This window comes from Myxine glutinosa, chromosome 2 (genome assembly GCF_964187855.1).
Source record: "Myxine glutinosa chromosome 2, kmMyxGlut1.1, whole genome shotgun sequence".
Taxonomy (NCBI): Eukaryota; Metazoa; Chordata; class Myxini; order Myxiniformes; family Myxinidae; genus Myxine; species Myxine glutinosa.
Window position 1 is genome coordinate 216,084,034 of NC_136262.1, and position 25,479 is coordinate 216,109,512.

The 25,479-nt window shown below is 44.4% G+C and overlaps 1 protein-coding gene across 2 annotated transcripts in view; it reads left to right on the forward strand.

Moving 5' to 3' along the window:
* DCAF6 (DDB1 and CUL4 associated factor 6) overlaps positions 1-25,479 on the forward strand; it is a 140,282-nt gene that overhangs the window by 37,362 nt on the left and 77,441 nt on the right. For both annotated transcript variants that reach the window (XM_068106285.2, XM_068106287.2), the window contains exons 3-4: positions 14,381-14,473; positions 21,500-21,697. In XM_068106285.2, coding sequence (XP_067962386.2) covers positions 14,381-14,473; positions 21,500-21,697 — 291 coding nt within the window. The remainder of the gene's footprint in view (positions 1-14,380; positions 14,474-21,499; positions 21,698-25,479) is intronic.

Sequence of the window (25,479 nt, forward strand, 5' to 3'; positions counted from 1 at the left end):
TGCCTCCCCGGTCCCTCCAACAACTACCCCTGTTGGTGTTGATGCATGGGTCACACCTCCGCAACCCGCTACCCATTCCATACCACCACAACCTTGCTCACCCACACCTCGCACCTCTCGTTCCATACCCTCCGGACCAGCCATACACCTCACTCTTGGCCTCTCACGAACATCCGGGTCTATCTCGACCCCCAAGCTTATTAAATCACCTGGCGCATCATACGCACGACCATATTGGTCACCACTTACACCGGGTCCTCTTTCTCTTCGCTTCTCCTCCATCACCTGCGAATCCCTCATCCGGTTAATGAGCACATCATCACGATCCGAACACAGACTTTGGACCAATTCTTTTACCTCCTCCTTTATCTCTTTCTTATCCTCTCTCCGTCGCTTCTTAATTTCGCTCACCCCTTCTTCCACTTCTTCTAATTTCTGCTTCACCTCCTTCATCTCCTCGTGCGCCCCTTTAAGTTCTTCCTCTAACTCCACTTTATTTTTTTCTATTTGCTCCCGCACCTCCCGCTCTTTAACCTCCATCACCTCTACCACTTTGTTCATTTTCCTCGTCAGGTCCTCATGTACCGTCTGACACTCTTTTTTAATTACCCCTACGTCCTTTTTCATCTCCTTCTGTGTCGATTTTAAACCCTCTATTACCGCTGTGTTCTTCTTTACCTGGTCCCCCAACTCCTTTTGTCCCACTGTCAGTTGTTCTACTCCCAGCGTCAACTCCTCTATACCACCTTGCAATTTTACAGTCCCCTTTCTCACCTCCTTCTCCATGTGCTCCTTACAGTGCCTCACCTCCTCACGCACTCCTCCGACCTCCTCACTCACACCTCTTCTGATCTCTTCTCCCATCACTTGCATCTCCTGCCCAGATGCCACCCTCATCTGCTCCATTTCCTCCCTGTGAGCATCCAGTTTGGTTTCTACCCCCATTCTAACCCCCTCTATCTGCTGCCCCATTTGTTTAACTTCCCTTTCCGCTTGGTCCCTCATGTCCCTCAATTTGCCTTCCATACTGTTTTCTAACCCCTCTAACCCCTTTTGCATCCCTTCCATTTGATTCTCTTGAGCGGCCATTCTGTTTTCTACCCCCATTAACCCCTCCTGTATTTCCCCTAATCTATTGTCTAATCCCTCTATTCTACTCCCTAACCCTCCGATCTGGGCCCCCATCCTTTGTTCTAACCCCTCACCGGTACCCCTCGCTTCGTCCCTCATTACCCCCATTTGGCCCTCCAATCGCTCACTATCAGCCCTCATTTGCTCACTCTGAGCATCCATCCGATTCCCCAATTGCTGACTATTAGCCCTCATATCGTCCTTCTGCAGGTTGAGGGACGCCTGCATTTGCGCCATAAATTGCTCCATGAGGGCCTGCATTTGGGCCATCCCTCCCACTTGTGCAGCGGGTGCGGCCGCCGTAGCTATGTGCGAGGCGCCATTTTGCGCGCCCGCAACCTCGTGCGCAAGGACGCCATTTTGCGACTCTGCTACCCTCACTGCTTCGCTCTCCTCATGTCCCTCAATCTGGTCCTGGATCGACCCTGCCTCACTCTCCTCTACCGGAACCCAGCCGTCTTGGTCTGCCATAGCGCGACTTCCAAAATTCGGGTTTTTATATATATATTTTTTTGTAAAACACAATCAAATTTCGCTGTTATAATTTCGAGCGCGTGAAACGCGCTCCGGGACCTATCCCACTTCCCGACACCAAATGTTACAGACGCGGTTTTGGATGTTAGTTTACCGAGCGGTTTGGTATGACCGCGTCTGCACAGTTTACCCGATTCCACTCGAACGTTGGCCAAATCGCGCTATGCTAAATCAATTAAGGAAAGGACACAACGGCTGGGATTAAATGACACGACACCAGGGGTACAGTTCTCAAGACCTCCGGAGGAGGTTATAATATTTGTATGCAGAACATTTAGATTACACGGACAAGAGGTACAGCATAGGAAGGTGGGCACTTAAATACGGTCTTATCTTAGCCATGACAGACCACAGATAAACGGGACAAGACTGACTCACACAGGGATTGATGGCAGGGGAGGGCAGAATCGATGGCTCAAGGTGCACCTTGGCTCAGGGACAGGATCCACACGGTCCGGTCCAGATATGCGGGGAGGTATCGTCGCGCTGGAGGTGGCGTCTTTCTCCAAGCTGGGGGCGCATCTGACGTCACCTCCGGTAAGTGGCTGCGTATATCCAGCGGGGAGTGACACGCCCTCGGCTCGTTAGCTCCGCCCCAGATGGAATCGGCCCGCCGCCTCTTATTGGGTGCGGGGGGTTACCGGGCTCCGCCCTTGACGAGGAGCTGACAGTCAGCCCCTGTGTGGTAACCCCGTCGGAGCACATGGGCAATGGCGGCTAACCAAGCCGGAGTGAGGACGCACACTCCCCGCGCCGTCGCCGCGCCGCCCCCCGCTGTTGTTGTAGTTGTTGTTGTAGTTCCATGAGATGATGGGAGGATGCGGAGACGAGATTGTGGGGAGGTATTGGGAGGTCCTAAACTTACTACTGGTGCCATACAATCACATTCTGGTGCAACGAAGAGTCATCATTAATGGAAACGAGTCCTTAACTGACATAGACTAAGAATAACTCGCAAGATGTCCTATAGTTGTCTACGTGAGATGCGGTGAACCTGGGCACGACATTTAATGGGGGAAAAAGGGGAAGGTCGGTTCTACAGAGTGTTGTTTACAGACAATGGGACTAGGGAATGGGGGATTGGGGATAGTTGGGGAGTATTGGGGAAATAGGGGAATATTTACAAGCGGATATGGATGGAGGCCAAATCCCATATCCGCAACAATATATATATATATATATATATATATATATATATATATATATATATATATATATATGTATATGTATATAATATATTTATATATACAGTGCGTATCAAAAAAAAGGTAATCCAAATTCAAGGGGTTAATATTCAAAGGTTATTTAGTTTGACAATTTACATGTGGTTTACCAATTATGAGGAGATGCCTTTCATGCATCATTGCTGTCACACATGACCAAGTACATGTTCATTGAAAATGCCAAGTTCAAATCGCATTTTTACAAGTTTGGCTAATCGGTGCAAGACAGTTTGAAATGGACGCATTACTTGTCGACTGCCAAGTTGATTATGTAAAATTGCTTAGCTGGTCTGGTAATCGTGGGTTGCGTCATCCTTTGTTTAAGATGGGTATTTAAGATGGGCCTACAGTGTATGGGTTTAGAGACAGTCTGAGTCATTGAAAGGATGGTTCAACTTACGACTGAACAGCGGACCTTCGTAGGGTTACAACCTTTCACCAAACTGGAAGTTTGCAGCAAACTCATGATGCGTTCAGGGAACGTTTCCCAGAACGGGAGCCTCCAGCAGCCAAAACCATCTGGGCGAATGTTAGAAAATACCAAGAGCATGGCACGTGCCTCAACCGCACAAGGGGAATTCTGGTAGGAGGCGCACTGGGCGATCGGAAATGAACATTGCAGCAGTAAGGCAGCAAGTTTTGGAGCATCCTAGGGATACCAGTGCAAGACGAAATGGGACGGGATTGCCTTCGGCAACATTCAACCGAATCACAAGACTGGACCTCCACCAACATCCATATCGGATTCACATCCGGCATCAACTTACGCCAGGGGATTTTGCCAGGGGGCTGGTGCTTGCCGGATGGTTGATAGCACGTTGCGAAGCAGATGTCAATTTCCTGCGGTATCTCGTTATCGGCGACGAAGCTGCTTGCGCCATGGACGGCAAGGTCAATACCCATAATGTTCTTGAATATGCACCGACAGGACAACCCCCGGAATTTAATTTTGACACCAACATGAATCGACAAAAGTGGCCTGTTTGGTTGGGACTTTGTGGAAGTGGTCAGGTGATCGGACCATTTTTCTTTCAAAGGAATGTCAATGGTAACAGGTATCTGCAGATGATCAATGATGAAGTTTTACCGCAGCTGGCGGAGAACTTATGAGTTATGAGCGACAGGTTCATGGTGTCTTCAGATATCTCTGGTGGGCCCAAGACATCGCCGCAGCACATCGTCTTATCGCTGTCCGAGATAGACTGAGGGAACTCTTTGGAGACCGTGTCATCGTCCTCAACCATGCAATGGAATGGCCACCAAGATCACCTGACCTCACAACATGTGATTATTTCCTTTGGGGACATTTAAAGAACAAGGTGTTCGTAACTCCTCCCCGTGATCTTGACGAATTGCAGGGCCGTATTCGACATGAAGTGGATGCTTTGCGCAATGACCCAGCTATGGTGAGACGAGCAGTTCAGGGCATGCTCCGCCGCTGTGAGCTTTGTGTTGAAATGTTGAAGGTGTTAGTCAGGTTCATTATGTTCAGATTTATAATTTCGTTCTTTTTTTGTGGAGATTAGCAAACCTATACATTTTTGGAAAGCTTATAGCACCAGGAATCCGAAAAACCATGTTTCCATTTGCGCAAATTTTTCTTTGGCGGCCATATTGGATTTTCAAAATGGCCACCATCGGAAACCTATTTTTCGCGATATCTCAACATCCGAACCACCTAGAGTGCTGATTCCAACACCTATACCCACATTTTTGGGGATGAGGAATCACATGAAGCCATCTAAAATAATCTACACCTACCCTGGGATACCAGGTGGCAGCCTACAGCGGATTTTCAAGATGGCCACTTTCAGGAAACATGTTTTTTTCTGAATATGTATACCACATTGAGTGATGTTTCGCCTCAGTACAGTCATAGTCATAAATGGGATCATTTCAACATGTTCAGTTCATGTACATGGAAAGTCATTATATCAGACCTAATAGTTCATTTAAAATAAACCTCATGAAGCTCACAATTACTTACCTGTTGTCGTTTTATATATTTGCAGGTCTTGAGAGAAGATGAGTGAAGTTACGACTCAGCCCACACAGTGGCAGCACTGCATAATTTGTCAAACCGCTTCAGCAAAATATGGAACGCTTGTCCAGCAGCCCAAACCGGACTCGTTTGAACACTTGCTACAAACCCTTAATGATAGAGCAGCCTACCATGATGGAAAATATGTTAAAATTCACAGTCGGTTAAAGGATGAAACAAGTGAAAGTCTGCAATTCAATAATGCAGTTTGGCATCGTATCTGTTATTCAAATGCAACCAACAAAGAGAAGGTACAACGTGCCAAAGACCGCCATCAATATCACATTTCAGCCGGCTCCTACACAGAGAAAAAACGTGGACAAAAGCGAAAAAGCACAGAACTGGACGAACCATCAACTTCCACCACCAGTCCGTTTACACGTTCTGCAACAGCTCCATTCATTAAGGAACATTGCTTTTTCTGCCAGGAAGATAACGAGCAAAAATTGTACACATTGAGAACAGAAAACGGTGGGAAAGCATTACACGATGCTGTGGAGCTGTCTGGAAATCTCACCCTGCAAACTAGGTTAAACACATCCATCTCACCCACTGATGCACATGCAATCGATGTTCAATACCACAAGTCATGTTGGACAACAAATGTATTCCATGTGTTACGTACCAAGGATAACAAGGGAACAACAGAGAGAGGTCATCCGTTTCAAACATCATGTTTGATTGAGTTGATTAGCCTTGTCGACTGTCAAACTCAGAATAAACAATACTTATCCATGGCACATATTGAAACAACATACATCAACTTGCTTGGTGGCACAGATGCATTGGCGCACCACTTCCCTGCATATAGTAGACACTGGCTCAAGGAGAGAATTCTTCTAGAACTACCACACGTAATGTCTGTTAGGCAAAAGGACAGGAGAAAACCTGCTGTTCTTTACTCCCCAGATGCATGCGAATCCGATATGGTTCAGTCTGCCATGATAGAAAGTGAAGTAGACGATCTGAATATTATCTATAAAGCAGCAAAGGCATTGCGCAGAATTATCAAGAACTTCCACCAACAGGAAAACTCATCCGATGCTATACAGGTCACTAGCAGCACAGATGATGTTCCAGCAGCACTCCACGCAATGATCAGATGGGTTATGGTGGGGCCAACAGAAACACTAGAAACTGAAAAACGAACCACTCACGTTAACAGAGAAGTACTCACTGTTAGTCAGATGCTATTGGGTGGATTCAAATCTGACAAGCAAGTGAACTATAGGCCCAAAACTGATTCTGCGACCTTCCGATCAACCAAATCACAAGAAACTCCACAGTCTCTAGGATTAGCCTTGGCAGTTCACCATGACACAAGAAACAAGAAACTCCTGGAAAGTCTCTGCTCTCAAGGTTACTGTGTCTCGTACAGTCGTGTTATGCACCTCGAAACAGCCCTAGCAAATGCCATTATGGAAAACACCCTGAAGTTCCAAGGACTTTATGTTCCTCCATTTTTGAAGAAGGGAACTTTTGTGTTTTTTGCAGCTGATAACACAGACTTTGCTGAAGACAGCGTGGATGGCAAAGGGACAACCCATGGAACAATCATTGCTGTTTATCAAAAACGTGACACTCAAGGAGAAACATTGGCGCCACAACTGAGCATAGCTGACACTACCAGTTTGTCAGTGACCCCGTACCAGGTTCCTATGCTTCATTGTGACAAGCCGGTGCCGAAAACCATAAAGAGAACAGACACATTCCACATCAGCAAGGATGGTATATCACCAGCGTATCACCTTACACATCTAGGATGGTTGATTGCTTCTATGATCACCAGAATGCAGAAATCAAACAGCACATATATACCTGGTTGGGCAGGATACCACTCATTGCTGTCGTGTAGTCACAGTTTGACACAAGTCGGAGTCTTACCCCTTCTACCTGAAGTAGCACACGAGTGGTCGACTCTTCTGACCGTCATCTCTCAGACAACTCAGCTAAAGAACTTAGTTGTTGGTACAAGCCACCCTACAGTCATTTCCTGGGATATGGCCCTCTATGAAAAGGTGATAAGGCTGCTGGATGCAAGGCCAGACCTGAAAGGTACCGTTGTACCTCGGCTTGGCGAACTGCATGTGGTCATGGCTGCTTTGAGAGCCCTGGGTACTTCCATTGAGAACTCAGGTATTGATGACGCGTGGATAGAAGCCGACCTCTACGGACCTTCAACAACAAGGCAGATCCTGAGATGTTCGCATTACAAACGCACTCTCCGTGCTCATATTTATTCATATATAGCACTTTATGAAATGGCGCTGGACCTGTTCTTCAAAGATTATCCACAGTTGAAAGCCGTTTGCTCAGATATGTCAGAAGAAATAGACGAGGCATGTTCAGAAAAGGACAAGTTCACCAAAGCCACAAGTGTGAAAGAAGCCAACACAAAACTGTTGAATGTCATCACTACAGCTGATGTTGTGAACATATTCAAGACTTGGGAAACAGAACAATCCAAAAAAGCCATGTTCAAGTCCTTGATGAATTACCTGCATCGAGTGGAGACAATTCTGTTCTTTGTGGAAGCTTCTCGGGACGCAGATCTCAAACTCCACCTCGAATCTGGTGAGGCACTCAGCAAGCTATTTTTCTCCATGGATCGTATCAAATACAAACGTCTTTGGCCGCGATACATAGCAGATATGTATGACCTGAGGAAGACGCATCCGGCCACATACAGGGAACTCGAGAATGGAAATATCTCAGTAACGAAATCTAGCATCCCCTTTGTGTCAATCGGTGCAGACCACGCTTGTGAACAGGAAAACAGAGCAATGAAGGTTCATTCTGGACTTCCAGGCATCTCCAATAATGCCAATGCAAGGCAGAGATTCTTTATGGCCTCTCCAGAATTGTCACGGCTGACCAGAGAATTCAAAGATCAGTTCGACACCAAAACAGACAAAGTGACAGAACACCACGAACTTAGTCCGAGGGCAGTGAATCTGAACAATACAGCGGTTGAAAAGATCAAGGCTGCTATCATGAGTCATGGCAATCCATTTACCACAGAAGGAAATAGCATATACAACTTGATCACACATGCCTATGTCCCAGAGGAGCACACGTCACAAATCCTGAATATCGACAACATTGGTCAACACTTGTACGAAGAGTATGTTGACGAAAGAATCAACGGAACAGTCAGCTTATTTGCACCCGTGAAAAAAGAAAACAACACGATGTACTTGTCTGGTGTGAAGAAGACCAAGATCATGCTCAGGGACAAGTCAGTCGACTTGAAGGAAACAAAAGACTTGTATGGAAGGCTGATGATATTGACAAAATCAAGCCGTGATGTTGACCAGAAAGACGCAATAGGCAACTACGAATTCACCCTTACACCTCGCGCCTTGTTCGCACCAAACGGTGACCTGCTTCCTTGCCTTGACAAGTCAAAGTTAATCCATCTCCTTGTGAAACATGGAGACTTAGCTCCGGGTGACTTAGCTCCGACCTCAAGTCCTCAAGCTCAAGTCCATAACTCTGCAGCTATGAAAATAGCAGTAGTCGACGCCATGGTTCTTGTACAGAAATTGTCGACAAAACCAGCTGCAACAGTAACCGTTGAAGATCTCAGTGTCAGCTTTAATACCAGATTGATGTCACTGACAAGACATTTTGACGAAGTTATCCTCGTGTTTGATACTTACAAGGCCGATTCGTTGAAGCAAAGCACAAGACAAAAAAGACGAGGGGGGCACAATCCAGTCCAGTACCAAGTGAAGGACAATACCAAGATCCAACACATCACCATGAAGCGGTTCTTGTCACACGATCAGACAAAGTCAGATTTGGCAGAATATCTGGCTGAGAAAACGTTGGAGTACAACAGAGATGCCTCCAAGCTGATAATTATATGTGCAGCAGGAAAGGCCAAGAGTAACAAAGGCGTGCATTTTGAAGACAATAATCATGAGGAGGCAGACACTCTGATGATTCACCAAGCAGTGCTGGCAACTCGCCGCAATCCCAACGCAGAACAGCTTACCTTCTTCTCTCCTGATACGGATGTCCTGGTCTTGGTCATAGCTAACTATGATGTTCTGCTCAAAAACACTGCTGTCTCCCTTGTGTCGGGCCTTGTGCAAGTACAACCAATCTGGAACAATCTTGGCGTCGAAAAGGCCAAGGCATTTCCAGCATTCCACACATTCACAGGAGCAGACAATACTGGACGGTTTTCGCGAATAGGCAAAACAACATGGTTTGAAGCTTTCGTCAGAGCCGATAGTGACGTGATACAGGCCATGAGAATGCTCGGTGATGCTGCAGATGTGACCGCAGATCAGATGTCCAACTTGGCAAGATTTGTATGTGCAGTGTACGTACCAAAGGGAATATGTATCAACAGCATTCCGGAGTTGCGCTGGTACCTCTTCTGTAAACACATGACTGAAAGTCACAAGTTACCTCCAACGCTAGGGGCTCTAAATCAGCATGTTGATCGTGTACATCTTCAGGCAAGGGTATGGGCTCAGGCTACTATCGCACATCAAGTGTTCCTGGATCCACAGCAACATGGCTACTTCAAGGACAACGATGGGGAATTGAAACCACTAATGACAGATGTACCACCAGCACCGAAAGCAATACTTGAGATGGTCAGATGTCAGTGCAAAGGAGACTGCTCATCGAGACGGTGTTCGTGCCGTGCCAATGACTTGGCATGCACAGACTTGTGTTTGTGCAGCTCCGAATGTGAAAACGACGATGACTGTCAACCTGTTCTCTGCTCTGACGACAGTGATGAGGACATTTGAAAACCTATGAGGACAAAATGTTGATGAATGTTGACAAAGATAAAATTTCATCTATGGGAAATATTCTATGTTCAAATAAAAGTAATTATTACATGTATAATTATGGATTGTATAGCCTCATCTCTATATACTTACCTCTTGAATACATAAATCACCTGTTTAGGATATATGAGGGATGTGGTTTCATAATTATGATCCGTGTGCCACAATGTAGCGAAACATCACTCAATGTGGTATACATATTCAGAAAAAAACATGTTTCCTGAAAGTGGCCATCTTGAAAATCCGCTGTAGGCTGCCACCTGGTATCCCAGGGTAGGTGTAGATTATTTTAGATGGCTTCATGTGATTCCTCATCCCCAAAAATGTGGGTATAGGTGTTGGAATCAGCACTCTAGGTGGTTCGGATGTTGAGATATCGCGAAAAATAGGTTTCCGATGGTGGCCATTTTGAAAATCCAATATGGCCGCCAAAGAAAAATTTGCGCAAATGGAAACATGGTTTTTCGGATTCCTGGTGCTATCAGCTTTCCAAAAATGTATAGTTTTGCTAATCTCCACAAAAAAAGAACGAAATTACATAACAAACCTGACTATGTGGGTGCATAAAGGCCAATCATTCCTGAGAAAAGTTCACATTTGACGTTCATTTTGCACCAATTATCCTGACCCTGCATCGATTAGCCCAACTTGTATGATTGATGATTGATGTTGATCTGAACATCTGAACATCTGAACATTGATCTGAACATCATCATCAATGATGTCATTAATAAATGTATGAACCGATGATAAAGTTTTGGCCTTTTGCTTCACAGAGAGCAGCTGGCTGTCCCGAACGTTTGTAATGGCTTTTTTTCCTTTTTCTTTTTCTTTTTTATATTCAAGATCGAGGCTCGTGTAAGAGCTAACATTAATGACAAAAAAACCAAAAACGGACACATAAGACATAAGGGAGCGGGAGACAAGATGGGGAGAGAGGGGGAAGCACTCAAGTACAACAATTGAGAGCAAGGACATCGGGAGATCTGTGGGAGGGAGAGCGCTTGGGGGGAGGAGGCGTGGGAAGGGAGTGCGGGTGGGAGAGGTAAAAACCACATGGACACAGCTAGGACTTCCAGGAAAGAAGTTGGTATTTCAGAAAAGTGGATCTGGGGTGAATTAACGGGTGGAGAAAAGAACAAGGTTTTGGATGGGGGAAGATAAGAGATGGTGGTGAACAGCTGTTTTAAAGACCTGGAGGGAGGAGTGGGATTGAAGAGAGTGAGGGAGTTTGTTCTAGAGGTGGGAGAAAAGAGGAATGAAAGAGTGAAGGTGAGCAGAGAGTAGTTTCCCAAGAAGAGGGTTGCTGGCAGATCTTGTGTGGCCTGAAGGAGTATTTGGGGGACAGAGCACAGACAGGGCTGGGGGTGTGGGGGGGCTAGGCCAGGCCAGAGAGGAGTCGGTCCAGAGTGTGCCACAGAGAGGAAGAGGGAGAGAGAGCGAGAGAGAGAGAGAGGGGGAGAGAGAGAGAGAGACAGAAGGAGGGGGAGAAAGAGGGAGGACAAAGGTGATTGAAGGGAAGGGAAGAGGGAGGACGTCTCTCTTTAGTCCTACTCAAGTGCATCCTCACCACAAGAGGGTATAGAAGACAGAAAGACCACCAACCTGCCTGCGGTGAGTGAGTGAAAGGCCTTCAGAGTTGGCTTCATCACGGGAGATTCCAATGATTCTGAAAGCTTTGGTTTCAACAGCGTGAACCCAAGCTAGGTGTGAGGCAAGAGCACCAGCCTAGAGAGGAGAGCAGTATTCCATTGAGCTGCGGATGAAAGCCTTGTATGTGGTGAGGAGCTCAGGTGTGTCAAGGAAGGACTTCGCACGACGGAGGATGCCCAGTCGGCGATTGGCTTTGGAGGCCAGCTTGGAAATGTGGTTTTCCCAGGAAAGATCATGGCAGATTGTGAGACCTTAGAGCTTGAGTGACAGAACTTCTTGGAGAGGATTGTTGAGAAAGTAGATGGGAGGATTGTCCAGACAGTCTTTTCGGAGCGACATAGTGACATAGTGAGAGTGTGAGATTTGTCAGGATTTAAAGACATGTTCCACTTGTTTGACCAGTCTCTGTGATTTTGTCTAGGTCTGCAGAGAGTAACGAGGCTGCAGAATGCTGATCCGAGGGATGAGGTATGGAGTGGCAGAGAGTGGAGTCATCAGCAAAGAGATAGAGAGGATTTTCCAGAGAGTCGGGGAGATCATTGATGAAGACCAGAAAAAGCACAGGGCCCAGAACACTGCCTTGGGGAACTCCAACCTGAACAGAAAGGGGAGATGAGAGAAATCCATTCAGGGGTGCATGTTGACTTCGACCAGAGAGGAAGTCCGCAAGCCATGCGTGGAGATTTCCATGGATACCATAGGAGGAGAGTTTGGTGAGCACAGCCGGGTGCCAGACCATATCGAAGGCACGTCATATGTCAAGGGAGACGGCTCTAATTTCCTGTTTGACATTTAGGACATACATCCATTGTTGAGACATCAGAAGCAGCGTGTCCAGAGTAGAGTGACCTGGTCTGAATCCAAATTGATGATCAGAGATCAAGCCATTGGAGAAGAGGAAGGATTTGATATCCGAAGCAATGATGGATTCCATGACTGTTGATAATTGGGAGCAGGCTGATTGGTCTGTAGTTGCAAGGATCTGTTTTTGCACCTTTCTTGTGTAAAGCAGTAATGTTGGCTGATTTCCAAGATGCTGGCAGATGACCTTGAGCAAAAGAGAGGTTGAAGAGAACAGAGAGAGTGTATGAAAGAGCGGCAGAGCATGATTTTCGAACCCGTGGGCTGATGCCGTCTGGTCCAGTTGCAGAATGAGAGTCGAGGATTGACAGAAACTTCTCCACCTTGTCAGGAGAGAAGGACACAGAGTCCAGGAGCAGCTGGGTACGACTGGGTACGGTGGGTACATAGAGAGACGGGTTTGGGACACAAGATTTTGAGGCAAACACAGAGTTGAGGCATTCAGCCTTTTCATGTGCAGAGTCAGCTGTGTAGCCGTTTGAGATAAGGGAGGGGATGGAGGGGAACAAACACCAGAAACACAATTGACAAGACGCCACCAGGATTTGGAAGATGGAGACAGGTTTGAGAGTTCACTCTTGAGAGTAGAGAGATATTGTTTCCTGGCTCTCCTGAGGGTAGACACACACTTGTTCCGAGCTTTGTGAAAGCAAATGAGATTGCCTTCCGTTGGATTTGCCTTCCTGGAGGCGAAGACGAGTTGTTTCAGGGCAACTTCGTCACCACAAGATTCCATATACCATGGACGGGAGGAAGGGTATGACAACTGAAGACGAGATGGGATAACTCTGTGCATGAGAGAGAGCAGTTTACTTTGGAAGAATTCCCAGGATGAGTTGATGTCAGAGGCAGAACCAGGGAGAGATATTAAGGAATCAGAGACATCTTGAATGAGGAAAGTTTCTGTTAAGCAGATCAAGTCTGGTTTGTCAGAAGCAACCTGTCAATCAGGTCAATCAGGTTTGAGTGAAGGCCCCCCTGATGTTTGAGGTCCATACCGTTAAGGAAACAGAAGGTGGAGCATCGGATACAGCACAGGGGAGGGGAGGGGTAGGGTAAGATGAGGAAGGGGAGGAGGAGGTAGGGAGAGCTGTTTCTAGTGTGTCAGAGATTTCAGAAGAGCTGGGTGAAAGCGAAGGATGAGGAGGACAAAAGGTTTGATCGTGATTGGATGAGGCACAGTGAGGTGTTGTTTGAGGAGGGGCAGAGCGAGGAAGAAGGTTGGAGGAGATGGAGGTAAGAGTTGGAAGGGAGAGAAAGCGGGGAGGACGCTTTGAGGAGGAGGGGTGAGAGGGGAGAATTGGAGAAAAAAGGAGGGTGGGGAGATTTGAAGGGGTTCGGAGAAGGGGGAGTTTTGAAATGGAGGGGTTAAGGGTGAGTTTGGTTGGGGAGGGATGAGGGGGCTTTGAGATTTTGAATAAAATAATGTTCCTTTCAAAACAGTAGGCCATTGTGTTTCAGTGCTTAATCATGGGTGCCCTCACAGCAGTTTTCACGACCAACATTGTTCATGCTGGCAATCTTCATGACCTCGTCATGGGTGCCCATTTGTATACCCAGACGGGTTAGTCTTTCAAAAATAGGTTAACCTTTGTTTCCTCAGACGTTAAGAGGGGTTAACTGAACTATCCAGGAAAAAAAAAATAGTGTACACATTATTTACTGGCTCTCTTAGTCAGTTTTGAAAGAAATTGGTTTATATTATCCCCACCTCAAATAAAAAGTTGCGATTCCACCATTGATTGTAAAATAGTTATGTTATTCAAATTAATGAAATTTTCAATTATTTCTTCAACTGATTAATATATAATTGAGCAAATTTTGATTTACTATTTGTCTGAGTTGCTGCTTCTAAATGCTTATTCTGGAAGAAGACCTCTTCAATGTTTGAACATCCACGAGAAAATGCAAGTCTGTTGAACAGCTTGCTTAAAGTGTCTTCCATAGGATTGTGTTCGAGATTGCTACACTCGACATGTCGAGCATCTTCATGGTATTTGGTTAGATTTGATTAATATGCTTATAACTTTTAAGACCAAGAAATCGGATAAAAACATTAATGTTGTGCTGTCTGTTTGCCTTGACGCGTCTAATGATATTTTTTCCGTGTTTTTGCTTACTAGGTGAACTCTATCTGCTGGGATGAGCCAGGTGACTTGCTACTCTCTGGTTCGGATGATACGACATTGGTTCTCAGTCGTCCTTTGTGTGGAAAGGTTTGTCTCTGCCTTTTTAATTGATCAACACAGGTTTCTACCTTCCTATCGAGTTTCTACACAGGATGTTCCTTTAACTTGATAGAGTTTGTTTGGATCTAAATGTTTAGTCCTTTATATATATATATATATACATATATATATATATGTTTTTTTTATCTGTGTCCATTTTTCATTATCCATGTCAAAGTTTTTTGTTCTTGTTCTTGTAAAGAAAAAAATTCAGAGATAATTGTAATCACTTCCACCACCACAGGTGGGCAGAGGTTATGTTTTCACCCCAGTCTGTCTGTTTGGCTGTTTGTCTGTGAACACGATATCTCAAAAAGTTGTGGACGGATTCACACGAAACTTGGTGGACAAGTTTGGTGTGTGACGAGAATGAATTGATTCGATTTTGGTGAAGATCCGGATATGAATACTGTTTAACCCTGACATTCACGGATTTTACATTAACGGACCCTGTGTATTCTCGGTTCATAAAATGTGACCTGCTTCTACATTCGCGGCCCTGTGCTTCGCATATTAGCGTTTATTGCAAGCGCAAAAACATCCCCACTCACCCACCCACGGACCCCCAACATTGTTGGTATTTTCTCCGCAAACATCCATTGGAGACAATCGCAAACCCTCCGCGAGGGGGGAAGACGATTATGGATGAGTTATGACGTGGGGGAGTGTGGTTGCTTGGTTTCTTACATAATCATTTTATCATATATTTTTGATCGGGAGCGGAAAGTGATTATTTAATTATATATCTGTCGTTTAGTTTTAAGTCTCATGATTCCTTTAGTCCGCACATGATTAAAGTGTGATCCCCAAAGCACATCTTGATCCCGGAAATAGTTGCCGTTTTAACTGTTCGGAGTTTAAGCATGAAGGAAGATATGGTATTCTGTGTTATCTTATGAAGATAGACGTTGATTTAAAATAGCATAATTTTAAATGTCCTGGCATCACAGTCCTTGTGTTAGAACTTCATTTTATTTTATATCCAAAATAAAAGTTCATTTTTACTTACCGTACTAGACGAGCGTGTGATGTTGGTGGATTTCCAAGCAGATGGAAGATGACCTAGGGTAAATGATAGGGTGAAAATGGCAGAATGAGGATGTGCAAGAGCAGCAGAGTAGGATTTTCAGACGCGTCATGCTGTCAGGGTCCATCAGGAAAATCAGAGTCAAGGGTTGACAGAACCTTCTCCACATTTTGAGATGCAAAAGACAGAGTCCATGAGCAGTTGGGTATGATAGGGAAGGATGGGTACTGAGAGTGAGGGGTTGGGGACACAAAATTTGGAAGCAAACACAGAATAGAGACATTCTGCCTTCTCACAAGCAAAATCAGCTGTGGTGCCATTTGAAGAGAGGGAAGGGACAGAAAAGAACGGTAGCATACACCAGAGACAGACTTATCAAGGCGACACCAGGTTTTAGAGAGGGGAGTTTGAAAGTTCTTTAAAGTTAGAGGTTTGTTTGAAAGTTTGAAAAAGTTTGAAAGAAAAAGTTTGTTTGAAAGTTTGAAAGTTAGAGGGGGGAGTTTGAAAGACAAAGGACCAGTTTGAAAGTTAATTCTTAAGATTGGACAGATATTGTTTTCTGGCCCGAAGAGTGGATACACAGTTGCGGACTTTTTGGAATGAACTGAGATTGCCTTCAGTCAGATTAGCCTTCCAGAAAGAGAAGGAAAGTTGTTTCAGTACACAGGTGTACACATTCTAGTGCATCCTTTATGGATGTACATATTCTTAATGTTGTTGTTTCGTTGACAGCCAATGGCTGCTGGTTGCATCATTTCTGGAAGTGTAGCTGTGCTGCCGATGCAGTGGCCCTGTTACCAGAAAGAACAAAAAAAGAACCGCCTTTAGAGGCCATTTTTCCCCATAGAGCGGGGGTTGGCCTTTTATGAGCACTGTGGTCCCCCTTTTGAAGCAATGTTTTACGGTCGGATGCCCTTCCTGCCACCAACCCTGTTAGTCGCCTCTTGCGACACAGGGAATTACCAGCGAACTGGTACTCAATTTGCCGAACTCAGAAGGATGACAAGCTGAGTCAACCCCCCTGGCCTTAATTCAGCAATCGACCGGGATTCAAACCCAGGATCCTAGGATCCCAAGCCGGCACCCTAACTGCTAAGCCAATACCAGGCCTGGTCTGTTACCAGTAAGCTGGTACTCATTTTGCTGATCTTGGAAAGTTGACAGGCTAAGTCAACCCACCTGGTGTTATTTAAAACAGCATGCCAGGGGCTCAAACTCAAGACCCTAACATCTTAAACCAGCCACCTTAACTGTTGAGCCAACACCAGGCTTCATATCTTAATAGTACATCTTTTATGGACACACCCACATTCTAATAGTACATACTTCATAGACGTCATTGCATGCCAATGACTAATAAAGTATTGTCATGCGACTCTTCCTCGGTTAAGACCGGGGAAATCGCGGATGGAAACGAGCTTACTTGAGGCATCCGGGTCAATGGTGGATTTGCTATACACGCGCGGGAGGGAGAAGGAAAGAAGAAGAATCGGCGAGATTTACCTGACGGTCCGCGCAAAGTCTTCAAACTGTGAAAAGTAACTCACAAATGAAAACGGAATTTATGTACAAAAAGAAAACACGTTTATTTTACGGAACCCGAGAACAATGGACGCGACGAAAAATAAATAATGTTCCTAAATCGGATCCCACACACCTCACTTCAAATACAAGCACAGGGGAAGAGTGAATCAAAGAAACCGTTGTGTTTGTGGATGTAAGCTTATCTCAGTCTGGCAGTGTCAGGGATCGTCTGGCTCGAGCGCATCATCTGACACAGCTCCAGTCGGTGGGAAGCCCGGCCTCGCTGCATGGTCCGTCCCACGCCACACAGCACAGCACTTGCACACAGGCACCAGGAGAGGATGAACAACAGGGGAGGCTCTCAATCACCAAGGTCCAAACGGGAACGAGGAGCAAGGGCAGAAGGGAGGTCCAAGCAGGAAGGCAGCCAAAATGCGAAGAAGGGGGGAAATGTCAGCGAGCGAGTTCTTTTCCTGCCTGGCGTCTGACGTCAGCTCTCTCCCTCCACCAACCAGTGCCTCGTTTCCTTGTCACCTTTTGCGCCTTCGCACGACACCGGCGCTTCTCCTCCAATGAGCGCATTGCTTGTTGTGGCTCTTTCGCGCGCTCCTCACTGATTGGCCGAGCGTCTCGCCGTTTGGTGTTACGGCATCGTGTGACACGTCATTGTCGGTGGCCAATCAGTGTGGCACGTCCTTCATCCTCCCTACTCTCCAATCGGTGCTATGGTTGTTGCTCGCCCCTCCCCTCTGTCAATCACGAGTTCTCCTGGGCGTGGCTCTCGGCCTGCCTGTGCGGTGTTTGCCTTCATGCCGGCGTTGTACGTGGCCGCTTCCGGTCTGTTCTTCCGTAAGTCATTTTAAGGGGGGATTTAATTAATGTGGTGCACTATTGGGCCTAACTAATGTATGTGATGTGTTGCCATAAGGGACAATGGATAAATCACAGAGGTTTGACTCACCGGGGAATTAGCTTCATCCCTATTCTACCTATCACCCGATCATCCTCGTATGATCACAGGTATACACTTAATCCGATAAACCGCGCTAACAGAACATTACAGGTGAGGTTTCCCTATCACGACAGGCGAAGCACCTACCTATGCAGATCTACCTAAATCTACATATGCCCTACCCAACTGACATAACAGTATGTTGTGTTGCAATATAACTGAAGAGATGTTTGTGTGGTGTATTTTGTGAATTTCCACCACTGCTCTGTGTTCTATTGTGTGGTGTGTCGACGATGCATTAACGATGTAGGTTTATGTTCATACAGTGCACAAGCAGACCTTTTCAGTTTTATTGCATAAGATTCACATTGCAGTTGTTTGTATTTTATGGATGTATTCATATTCCGTACTTTCTAGAGTTTAGGCGTATGCACGCTCTAATTGTACTACTTTATGGATGCAATCATTCTAATTGTACATACTTGACAGAGGTACATCGGTTGGAAAAATATAACGTGTAATAATTGCTACCACCAGGTGGCATTTGTGGACTACGTTAGCACATTATGTGTGGACAGACAAAGAAACACACAAATAGACCCAAATGCAATACCCTCTCCTCTGGTGAGGGTAAAACAGAGGTAATCAGGGTTTAAGTAATACAAGCAACAGAAATGGGTGTTTCTGCTTTTCTTTTAACCAAGGACAACAAACCATTAATCAAACATAATCTTCATCTGATTGCTCAATGTATCTACAGGTACAGGCATAGGTGACAAAAAAAAGGAAACACCTTGATAAATGAGGGACACCAACTTGGTGTCATCAAGCAATGACGTACACACATGTGTGACCCCTTTGTTAATTAAGCAAATAACATCCCAAAATGCTGAGGGGCATGTATAAAAATGCTGCACAGCCGTCCTGGTTGCCTATAATTATGGTTAGCTTGGCTGGAAGACGAGACCCCGCAATGCTCCCATCCACAGAGCATTGTCGGTTTAATAATCATGACACTGATGTTATCCATATGCCATGGCCTTCTCAGTCACCAGATCTGAACCCAATTGAGCATTTATGGGATTTTATGGAATGACGCCTGAGACAGCATTTTCCAACACCATCAAACAGGTGTGAGTTGATTCACTTTCTCTTGGAAGAATGGAGCCGCATCGCTCCTGCATAATTCCAGACGCTGGTGGACTCCTACAGGCTTATGGCATGGAGCCTACAGGCCGACTGGCTGCATGTGGTGGCCCAACCCCCTATTTAAGTGAATTTACATTGGTGCTTCCATTTTTTGTCAACTACCTGTATGTATAAATTGATATATCAATAATTGTGATATCCTTGCTTTATTCCTATATATTCTGCCTTATTATTTAACTTTTGGGCTAAATCCATGTAAAGTTTTGACTTTTTCAACATATTTCAACATACAGCTATTTGATCTTCATTTCAACAATATTGATAGATAAATGTGATATAATATAACAAATATGAAACATTTACATTTTGGAATCCATTGTATAATTTAAATAAACATAAATGCAAATTTAGCATGTGGAAAAAGTAAGTACACCCCATGAATTTTTTTAAATCTTTTTAACATCTGTGGACAACTGGACATATCAATATTTTATCTTCATTTAAACATCATCTATAGATAAAGGTGATCTAATTGAACAAAAAACAATGAAAAATTTACTTTGCAATAATATATTCAACAAAAAATTAACAGAGATGCCATTTCCTTCTGTGGAAATAATAAGTACACCCTTGGCTCTAATAGGTGGTATTGCCCCCTTTGGCAGAAACAACCTCAAGTAGGCGTTTCTTATAACTGTCTACCAGTCTCTGACATCGACTGGGAGAATTTTTTGCCCACTCCTCCATGCAGAATTCTTAAAGCTGTGCGATGTTTAAGGGGTTTCTTGCATGCACAGCTCGTTTCAAATCCCCCCACAACATCTCGATGGGATTTAGATCCGGGCTTTGACTTGGCCTTTCCAGAACCCTCCATTTCTTTCTTTTCAGCCATTCCTTGGTGGATTTACTGGTGTGTTTAGGGTCATTGTCATGTTGAAAGGTCCACCTTTGGTTGAGCTTCAACTTCTGACAGATGGCCTCACATTATCCTCAAGCACCCTCTGGTACAATGAAGAATTCATAGTGGATTATATGATGGTGAGCTGCCCAGGCCCTGATGCAGCAAAGCTGCCCCAAACCATAATATTTCCACCACCATGCTTTACAGTTGGTATCAGGTTCTTATGGTCAAATGCTGTCTTTGGTTTTCGCCAAACATGTCTTCTGGTACTGTGGCCAAATAGCTTTACCTTTGACTCATCTGTCCAGAGCACATTGTTCCAAAAGTGCTGGTCTTTGCCTCGGTGTTCATTGGCAAACTTTAGTCTTGCCCTGATGTTCTTTCTGGACAGCAAAGGTTTCCTCCTGGCACACCTCCCATGCAGATCAAATTTATGCAGCCTCTTTCTAATGGTAGACTCGTGCACTTTGACATCAACAGTGGCAAGAGCTCCCTGTAGGTCCCGTGATGACATTCTGGGGTTCTTAAAGACTTCTTTCAGCATCTTGCGGTCTGCTCTCGGGCTGAACTTGCTGGGGCGGCCTGGCCTGAACAAGTTGGCAGTTGTTTGGAATCTTCTCCACTTGTAGATGATCTTCCGGACAGTCGAATGATTGATTTCAAATTGTTTGGAGATCTTTTTAAATCCCTTCCCAGACTCAAAGGCATCTATAACCTTCTTTCTGAAGGCCTCAGAGAGCTCTTTTGATCTAGGCATGGTGACGCCGCACACTTCAACAACAAAGAGCAAACCAAACTAAATGTCTGAGGTTTAAATAAGACAGGTTCCTCCAAGATTCTCTCTAACGATGTTCTAATCATTTGCACCTGAGCTGGTGCACCTGATTCTAATTTTAGGTATTTGTAGTGATAAATGTAGGGGTGTACTTACTTTTTCCACATGCGAAATTTGCATTTATGTTTATTTAAATTATACAATGGACTACAAAATGTAAATGTTTCATGATATTTATTATATTATATCACCTTTATCTCTCAATATTGTTGAAATGAAGATCAAATAGCTGTATGTTGAAATATGTTGAAAAAGTCAAAACTTTACATGGGGTGTACTTACTTTTTCACGTGACTGTATATACCCGTCAGCAATGGGTGTGGCTGAAACAGCCAAATCCACTAATTAGAAGGGGTGTCCGCATATTTTTGGTCATGTATTTTATATATATATATATATATATATATATATATATATATATATATATATATATATATATATATATATATATATATATAACCATTGAATAGTACCCAAAGTGATGAGGACTTTGGTTTTCTTGATTTTTGCTTTGGTCTTTCTGTCGGCCTTCATTCGTAGACTTATTTGCAACATTAATGTCATGAGCATGAATCACTGCTGTCGTTACAATTCCTACGCGTACTGCTTTCTCCTCTGTTTATCAGGTAGTCACCCGAATTCGCTCTGGACACAGGGCAAACATATTTTCGGCTCGATTTCTACCTGATTCTTCAAATGAAACTCCCAGTTCTAGACGTCTTGTGTCGTGCTCAGGTGATGGAGTTATCATGGTCACTCAGGTGGACAGGCCAGATTTGTATGGACACCAGCAATTCTGCTGCCATCAAGGAACTGCTTATGAGGTAACCAACACCCCCAAAAAATCCACAATTTGTCAATGCCTTCAATCTTATGTGTTGCTTGCTTCTTTTATTCTCTTCTTTGCCTCCGCCACCAACGATGGATGGGAGGTTATGTTTTCACCCCTGTCTGTTTGTCTGTTTGTCTGTCTGTTTGTTTGTGAACAAATTATCTCAAGTTGTGGACGGATTCGGACGAAATTTGGCAGAGATGTAGCGTATGTTGCACGGACGAAATGATTAGATTTTGGTGAAGATCCGGATTCGGATTCGGCTACTATAATTTTTAAAGTGATTCTTCACCATTGGGAGATAGGGCCAAAAACGATACATAGCAGGATATCTCAAAAAGTTGTCGACGGATTTGGACGAAACTTGGTGGACCGGTTGTGTGTGTGTGACAATGAAGAATCGATTCGATTTTGGTAAAGATCTGAATATGGATTCGGATATGATAAATAAATTTAAAAAATTTAAGTGATTCTTCACCATTGAGTGATACGGCCAACCAGGTAGAGGTATGCTCTCTACTGAGTGCCGTTCTAGTTTGTGATTGTTTTCATTTGTTTTCTCTTATTTGGCAATCTGAAGACTTAACATTTTGCTGCTGGGATTCCAGGTTTAAAACCTATATGCTTTGTTGATGTGTGCATTATCTCCTCATATCCTTTCAATTGAGTTAAAGGTACTAAGTCTCCTAGTCCAGCATGCGATTTAGGTATAGGTTCCTTCATGGGCTTTAGAAATTCCAGTTAAGGAAATTTTTCTATGTTGTATACCAATTTGCATTTATCTAGCATGTTGTGCTTTCCAATAATCTACAACTTTCACAGATGTGACACGCTCCGAAACTAGTACCATTTTTACAAGGGGATGCTGAAAAGTAATGCCTCCTATTCCTTTTCTCCAAAACAGGTAAAGATATTCTATTGTAACAAAACGCAGTCCACACATTAGTTCATCCCGCCACTGGATGCGGTTTCGTGATTCTGACACTCGGTGTCTCAGTTCTACATTAGTCAGGTTGGCAGAGGGCAGCACGATGATGTCAGTGCTGTGAATCATGAAGAGCTGGAGATGAGAGTTGGGTGCACCATTACGATCCTGTGAATAAGAGGCAGTCAATGGGATACCACTGTTCTCCATACACCTGACTTCTGACACTGCAGGCATCTCCAAACACTGATTAATGATTAATGGAGTACCACCACAAAGGATCACCAGCCTCTGACTTTGCTCCGTCAGATTTTCATCTCTTCCTCAGACTTAAGGAACACCTTCATGAAGAACATATTTCTTCCAATAATTATGCCAAGGCCCCTGTGAAGCGAAGCGCTGGTTAAGTCAGCAGGACACACAGTTCAATTGTGGTGGCATCCCAAACTACTTGAATGTTGACAGAAATGTCTGAACTGTAGTGATGACTCAATCAGCCATAGATATCTGCAGCTGAGTTGTTTTCCTTCATGAGGAATTCAATCGCTGTATGTTGGAGAAACATTATGTCATTGACAGCTGTTTTGTCACAGTGAATGGTGTGAACACCAGTGGTGTGCATTCGCCAAGTTTGTATTTATATTGGAGTCAACAGATGTCGGTAATAAGTTGTGTTCTACTATATTCGGCACAAACGTGTGGAATCTCCTGATGCTCATGACTTTTGATACGGCGCTCGTACGTTGAGAGGATCACCACAAATGTTTTTCCATTCCTAAAGCAAAAAACGAGATTGAAATATTTCCTCAAACGGGAGGAAGTGTTAGGATTTCAGCAGCGTACCTTAGTGTCTTTCGGCATCCCTCGCCTATGGTCATCATTTTCTACTTCAGCTATTATCGAAATTTCCGAGACTAAGGAAGAGGCTTAGTGAAAATGTTATTGGATCTTTTTGCTAAGTTACCTTTCTTCAAACGTTCCATATCTACAATTGTCCGAGATGGACAGGGTTTGATGAAAAACTGAGAACTATTTTTTTTTTTTTAACAATAACTTTGCAACCCAACCATGTTAGTTCTTTAAGCTTTAAATTTATAATTTGTTTCTGATATTGGTTTTATAATTTGATGGAGTATGAACTTCAATCAACTGAAGTCGACTGTGCTTAACCAATTAATATTTGGGTTTCATTTGTTATCGAGTTGTGATAAATTTTCACTGGGGAAGCATTATTAAATATAAATTTTCTTCTTCTCGGCCACAATTATTCTGATGTTCTTGTGGGGTTGGCCAGGGAAGTTTGGCCCAACTCTTTTACGAACCGGCTGGCCAGACCTGACATTCAAATTTGGAAAGAGCAGGAATTTGTAACCTGTTTAGGGTGCCAGCAATGACTCAACCTGCTCTTCGCGAAGTACACTCTGGGATATTTAACATATACCAAATAATGCCAGTTGACGGTACATTTAATTAACATCCATCCGAAGGACGGCACACACATTGATGAATCAACCTGCCCATGAAACATTGGGATAACAGTTTATAGTTGCGTTGAGTTTCAAACCCAGGCTTGACAGCTTAGAGGCGAGCATGTACCTCTATGGCCTTGGCCATCCTGCCAGCCCACTAAATATTCATTCGGTGGTGGAGGTTATGTTTTCACCCGTCTCGCTGTCTGTGAACAGGATATCTCAAAAATTGGAGGACAGATTCGGGCAAAATTTGGTGGAGAGGTTGGTTATGTGACAAGGAAGAGTTTATTCAATTTTGGTGAAGATCCGAATCCAAATCCGGATAAGATAATTTTCAAGTGATTCTTCACCATTGAGTGAGTGATGGGGCTAAAACCAATATATAGCATACAACAACAACAACATGCATTTTAAAGGCCATTTTCCCTGCTAGAGCGGGGGTTAGCCTTGCGGTCCCCATGACAATCTTCTCCATTTTGCCCTATTTTCTGCATCTCTCCTTGTTAACCCCCTTGCCCGCATTTCTTCTTCCACCATCTTTAGCCAAGTCTTTCTCGGTCTTCCCCGTCTTCTACTTCCTTCTACATTCATTTCCATCACTCTTCTCAACCAGTCACTTTCATCCTTCCTCAACACATGACCAAACCATCTCAACCTGTTCCTCTTCACAGCATCAATCACAGGCTCTATTCCCATCATCTTTCGCAATTCATCATTTGTCTTCCTCTCTCTCAACGATACTCCGCACAGCCGTCGAACCATTCGCATTTCCACCCTTTCCAACCTTCGTTGCTGCTCTACGTTCATTACCCATGTCTCGCTCCCATAAATCATAACACTTCTCACACATGCAGCATACACCTTTCCCTTCAGCTTCAACGACACTCCCCTCATCATCAGCACGCCACTCAATTCCCGAAACTTCTTCCATGCACATCTCACTCGAGCAACCGTTGCCGAGTCTGATCCACCTTCTCCATTCAGCATGTCTCCGAGGCAGCAAAATGTTTTCACACCTTCCAGCTTCACGCCGTCTCCAAGATCCAACTCAACATTTCCTCCATCTGCAGCTCCCTCTGTGCACACCTTACATTTGAATGTAGCTGCCACACTGGTTAATGACCCTCTCAGACAACTACATTTTTGATGAACCCACTCAGCGCACATTGTACACTGAATGGAGATCACTCCGACACCCTTCCTACACACAGCACAGGGCCACTTCCCAGTTCTTTCCACCTCACCACAAGCTTTACCACTTGCCATCACCTTCGTCTTTCCGATATTCACCTTCAGACCTTTTGTCTCCATACATTCCTTCCACGTGTTCATCTTTTCCTACAGTCCATCCATACTTTCCGCAATCAACACCAGATC